Source organism: Neoarius graeffei, chromosome 9 (assembly GCF_027579695.1).
Source record: "Neoarius graeffei isolate fNeoGra1 chromosome 9, fNeoGra1.pri, whole genome shotgun sequence".
NCBI lineage: Eukaryota > Metazoa > Chordata > Actinopteri > Siluriformes > Ariidae > Neoarius > Neoarius graeffei.
In genome coordinates this window covers 67,068,466-67,074,888 of record NC_083577.1, presented here as the reverse complement: position 1 = coordinate 67,074,888, position 6,423 = coordinate 67,068,466, and the positions used below count along the sequence as shown (strand labels likewise).

General features: G+C 40.6%; 1 protein-coding gene across 1 annotated transcript; it reads right to left on the bottom strand.

The window, feature by feature from the left end:
* Positions 1–1,893: 1,893 nt before the first annotated feature.
* c1ql2 (complement component 1, q subcomponent-like 2) lies at positions 1,894–4,487 on the bottom strand. Its single transcript, XM_060930137.1, has 2 exons — positions 3,891–4,487; positions 1,894–2,073 (listed from the first exon to the last, which is right to left on the bottom strand). The coding sequence occupies exons 1-2, from the start codon at positions 4,479–4,481 to the stop codon at positions 1,894–1,896; spliced, it is 771 nt and encodes a 256-aa protein (XP_060786120.1). The 5' UTR covers positions 4,482–4,487.
* Between the last annotated feature and the right edge of the window lie 1,936 nt (positions 4,488–6,423).

Genomic DNA, 6,423 nt, shown 5'->3' with positions numbered 1-6,423 from the left:
ACAGTGCAATGTATAAATTGTGCTACAGGACAAATACATCATATAGGACTAGCAACCCATCAACATCCCAGACAGACCTATACTAATAATTCACACATTGTCCTCATAAACATGATTTGACATAGTTTAAATACATGTTTGATACACACAACACATAGTCAGACAGGCCACACAGCAAAATGCCCAGTGGTGAATGAAAACCTACTTCTTTAAACAAAATCTACTCAATCGCAGGCCACAGAAAGTGTGTCTTTGACTTCTTATACGGGAATATGAAAGAATTCATGAGTCCAGACCAGCTCTGAGTTGATATGCTTTGAAATGATAGTCAAGATAGTATTTATGAGAGAATCTTTAAGACAGGTTTATAATTTTCACAATTAATACTAGCTGTAGTGGTAATCTATCAGTAATTTTCATAATTAACAGAGCGGCTGGAGGCACAGTGCATCACATCAGTCCAAGAATGTTCTTTTTATAAAACATTTAGGCATACAGTCATAAATCTGTGTCGCTCCCAGGTCTCACAGCTCTGGACTGGTACTTGCTAGGTGACATCACTACAACTAAGGGAGCGTCTAATTAACATCAAAATAAATGTTCATATTTTAATCGACTGAATTTTGGCACCTACACTAGCTAACCAAACTAAACTAAACCAATTAAAACTGGCCTGATGGTACACTTTTGAGTGTAATTATAAAACAGCTTTTGACTGTTGAGTGTTGACTAGGAAAACATCTGCAAGACATATCTTTGGGTTCATATATGTGATCGATGACATGCCCATTAAATCTTACACAGCAAATAATTTCTGTAATTTCAACAATAAAATACCGCATTCAAAACAGTATGACATTTTCAATGTGTTTTACAGTTTGATACTGCAGCCCAGAAATTATTTACAGTAATGGAAGGTTATAAAATATCAAAGAACCTTATTATATAGCTACAATAACACTCCTGTGACTATAAATTGTAAAATATTGAGTATTGTTAACTTCACTGTTAAACAAGCCACCATTATCATTTACTGGAAGCAGTAAAATAACATCATTTGACTTTTGCTGTTATTATTTTTCGGTTCTTACATTATTTTGTCATCCGTAATTATGGACAAAGGTTTAGTTATTTTAGCAAAACAGGATCAGCTGGAGGTAAAGCTGGTGGCAACACTAGATAATCAAAGCCTAGCTAGATACATAATGCTAGCATGATATTTTATTGTTTACTTTTTTCTTTTTTTTTTTCTTGTGGCGTTCAGGTCAGTGACCCATTAATAGTGTCATATTTGATGTCTTATGTTTGTTCTGATATGAAATTAAATGAAATTATTGGCTTAATAAACACATTTTATCATATCCCTTAGTTAGATTTGTTTTACTTTTTAAATTTAGCCTATTTAAGATGCACATTTGTCAATAAATGAGGTAAAATAATAGTATAACTCAAATTTCAGCAGCATTTTTATAATTGTATAGTGCTACCATCTTAGCATCTTTGTACTAAAAACCTGTACAATGTGCCATAACTGTAAACAAGCATTATAATAAGAATTATATATATTTCTTATTATACACCCATCAGCCTGCTATCTTCAGACAGATGTTCGTTACTCTTCCAATGTTTATTTGTGCCCATATCGGTTTACACACACTGTAAGTGTTAATTCTACACTGGGAATTTTACTGTGTCAAAAAAAAAAAAAAGTTCAACTTCAAACATTAACGTCTGACTGGTTTTGTATACTTTATGGTCCAGGTGTAAGTAAAATAGCATACTCCCACAGATACACAGAAATGAAGCAGTAGATCGGATGGGGCTTCAATCTGTGTTAATAATGTCAACTTGCTAAATGATCATTCACTTCAGTGTTTGTTCATATGCTCCAGCTCAATCTGGGTACAGTATGAAGCCAGAAAAAGTGCTGTATTTGTTGTTGTTTCCACCATGTGCCTTCCCACCATCCAATTTCACATATATCTCATCCCCTGAGTCCAGATGCAGCACTACACTGTTGCTTGCGTAGTCATAGTTCTGGTCCGCATCCTGGGCGATGGCACTCGCTCGAACCTGTTCACCAACAAAATGCCAAATGAGAGATAGGACATGTGGATGTGGGATATGAGTGTGTCAAGATATATATATATATGTGTCCATAATATGTGTATACACGAGTATATCAAACATATACGGTAGATACAGAGCATATTAAGCTGTAGGCCTAGATCTCAAATTGTTAAAAGGTCACATTTTGTGTCCAGTTGCATGTTGACAAATTTAAATTCTGCACGAGTGTAGTTATGAAGATATAGGCTCGTTTGAGTTTATCTGACAATGTGCAATATAAATGTGCAATACTTTTTCTGCTAGATTTTTTTTCATATTTTATTTTTTATATTTGTATATGTTAATACTTAATTTATCTAGAAGTTTTCTCTATTTTCTATTATCTGTTTATTCTCTAATGATGCTGCTGGAATTTTAATTTCCCTGAGGGAACCCTCCCAAAGGGATCAATAAAGTTTTTATCTATCTATCTATCTATCTATCTATCTATCTATCTATCTATCTATCTATTGTTGTGATGATAACACTGAATAAATGTTGTGTTTTAAAGATGTATTTGAATATGAGATATATTTTAGATAGCCTACCTACAGAAATCAGTGATGTTTAGTATAAATTTGCTGTGTTGTAGCTGTAGTTTAATTCAAATTTCTTCCATTCGACACATCTTTACATCAGTTCTGATAAAATCAATGTGTCTCGGCTGATTTTTGTCTATATGTCACTAACTCACCTTTGTCTCAGTAACTCACCTCTGTCTGACAGAAACAACTCTAACCTCTCTGCTGTACTGTCCTGTTTATAACCCTGGTCCTCCTGTAACTTTTGCACTGCCAGAGCTATCTGTTTACTGGCAGTAGTCACTTTGCACTTTTAGAGTTTACTTGTTTTTAATCTATCTATCTATCTATCTATCTATCTATCTATCTATCTATCTATCTATCTATCTATCTATCTATCTATCTATCTATCTATCTTCTGTTCAATACTGCCACCTTTGCACAGTTTTTATCTTCATTTATCATAATTCTCGTTTTTAGCACTATTAATATCCAAAGCACATCTATAGAGTTTATTATTACATTTTTATCTGTATATTGTATAGTCGGCTTGTTCTTGGGATCTCCCCCCCCCCCCAATTCTACTTTATGTTATACAGTGTGTCTTTTTCTTTTTGCATGTCTGATAACTTGATGCTGTAACAAAATTTCCCAGCTTGGGATCAATATAGTTAATCAATCTATCTATCTGTCTATCCATGTTTGTTTTTGCGCATATATCTAGAGCATGAGAATGTTACTTCCCGCAAATTACTTAAAAAGGGAAACAAAACAATTTCCCAGCTTGGGATCAATATAGTAAATCAATCAATCAATCAATCAATCAATCAATCAATCAATCAATCAATCAATCAATCAATCAATCAATCTTCCGTTCAATACTGCCACCTTTGCACAGTTTTTATCTTCATTTATCACAATTCTCGTTTTTAGCACTATTAATATCCAAAGCACATCTATAGAGTTTATTATTACATTTTTATCTGTATATTGTATAGTCGGCTTGTTCTTGGGATCTCCCCCTAAATTCTACTTTATGTTGTACAGTGTGTCTTTTTCTTTTCGCATGTCTGACTTGATGCTGTAACAAAACAATTTTCCAGCTTGGGATCAATCAATCAATCAATCAATCAATCAATCAATCAATGTTTGTTTGTTTTGCGCATATATCTAGACCATGGGAATGTTACTTCCCGCAAATTACTTAAAAAGGAATATGTATATGCTGTTAAAATGAAGCTTTAATAGAAAATCCTTTACCTGTCCGTTTTTGCAGAGGTCGGCCCACATGCTGGTTCCGTCTCCTCCGCGCATCAGTACATGATAAGTGAAGAAGTAAATTCCAGACACCTGGCATGTGAACTTGCCAGTGGAAGGGTCGTAGTGGTTGCCCAGGTTAGTTACCACATCATCGAAACGGAGCACTTCGTAACCCTCGTGTGGGTTTTTAAGACCGACATAGAAGGCGATCTTGACACTCCCAAACGCCGAGCCAAGATCTCCCGTTTCACTCCGAGCTGTTCCCTGTGGACCTCCGGTAAAGCCGATTTTCCCGGAATCTCCACGCTCCCCAGGCGGCCCTCTCGGTCCCGGGGGACCAGGTTCACCTGGGGGACCTCTAGGTCCAGGCTTCCCCGGGCGCCCCGGTTCACCTTTGTTCCCACGGGAGAAGGATGGAGGAGGCGGCGGCGGGATGGCACCGAGATCCTGCATGACTTCCAGCGCCGTGGCGCTCGCTTTCGGGCTGTACGGGTCACAGATCATGCGGCAGGTGCCCATCATCTCGTAGTGCGCGGAGATGGTGGAGCTCTGGACCAGCAGAGGAATCGCGACGAGCAGCACCACGACCATGACGACGAAACCCAGCGCCGCACCGACCAGTCGCTTCCTCTGCAGCACCCGACAAGCTGGCGTTAAAACGCTGGCGTGGCTTTTAGGGGCAATGATGGACCACTGCAGCCGCGCAAAGTGCGACAGAAGAAGAAAAAAGAAGAAGAAGAGTAACAGGTAGAGGAGGTATCACTCTTGCCCGGATTGTAAAAAGTGCATGGATGTGTCGTAGCCTTTAGCTCAGCTGACCGGAGGCGGATTTGCGTGGTGCCACTCTCGCTTATACTTCATGGAGTTGACAGAGAACCTCTCCGAACTGGCACGGCTGTGGCGCGCGCTGCGAGCTCCAGACCGAGCAGAGGAGAGACCAAAGACGCGCTGACGTAACCAACCCAGGGCAAATTGCTCGCTGCAGTTTGGATCAGGGGCTCGGTGATCATATTTAAGATCCAAACGCATGAATAACAATCGTCACTTGTTCCAGAGATTACAGAGATCAAGGGGAATTAGGGACGCGCACGGGCGCTTATTAGGACGCAGACAGTAATCCTAAAATGTGCCCCTTTATCTCAACTTTGTCCAATTCTTTGGCACCCTGGGGCCACGTTTAACGCTGCTAAGCCTCGTCAGCTCAGATACTCAGATAGCTGCTTGATACCCCGAGGATCTGAGTAAAAATCTGCAGATTCATGTTCATGCTGAGCACAAGCTGGAGCTGTTCTTTCAGAACCTCCACATCCGACCATTAGATCAGGCATGAGTGACGACAAAGGGCAAAGCCCAAACTGTCCAAAGGACCCAGAGATTCACAGAAAGAAAGAAAGCACAACTTTATTCATCACACACTTGTGAAATTCCTCTCTGCATTTAACCCATCTGAAGCAGTGAACGCACACACGTGAGCAATGAGCACACACACGTACCCAGAGCAGTGGGCAGCCACGCTAACAGCACCCGGGGAGCAGTTGGGAGTTAGGTGCCTCGCTCAAGGGCACCTCAGCCCAAGGCCGTCCCATATTAACCTAACCGCATGTCTTTGGACTGTGGAGGAAACCCACGCAGACACGGGGAGAACATGCAAACTCCACACAGAAAGGCCCTCGCCGGCTGCTGGGCTCAAACCCAGAACCTTGTTGCTGTGAGGCGACCGTGTTAAGCCTCAACATTAGATTGTTGAAGAATATTTTGGACTTGGATTGTACATAGTGGATAAATTGGAGGTCTGGCCTTCATCAGGGTGGTGGGAGTAATAGTTTTGGTTGTGGCCTGTGGATAGGAGCTGTAGATGGCTGCAGGCTCCTCCTGTTTATTCTTATAAGCATAGCAGAACAAACAAATATACAGACAGGCAGACAGCCACCCACATTTTTATCATAAGATTCTCATGCAGGAAATATTCTCCCCTTCTCTCATCAAATTTTAAGCATTATCATTATTATTCATCTCATCTCTGATCCTGGGTTTAGTTTCCCCAACTGCACTTTTAATACAACAGTACTGGTGAAAATGAATGTAAGAGTTGTTGCTACCGGGCTATGAGATGAGGAACAAGTTGTTGAATTCTGACAAAAAGGATACAGACACTAATAAAGTCCTCTCTTATTACACTACATCAAAACATGTTCACTCTTTCACAAACCAAGTGATTGCATTCTCATCTCATCTCATTATCTCTAGCCACTTTATCCTTCTACAGGGTTGCAGGCAAGCTGGAGCCTATCCCAGCTGACTACGGGCGAAAGGCGGGGTACACCCTGGACAAGTCGCCAGGTCATCACAGGGCTGACACATAGACACAGACAACCATTCACACTCACATTCACACCTACGGTCAATTTAGAGTCACCAGTTAACCTAACCTGCATGTCTTTGGACTGTGGGGGAAACCGGAGCACCCGGAGGAAACCCACGCGGACACGGGGAGAACATGCAAACTCCACACAGAAAGGCCCTCGCCGGCCCC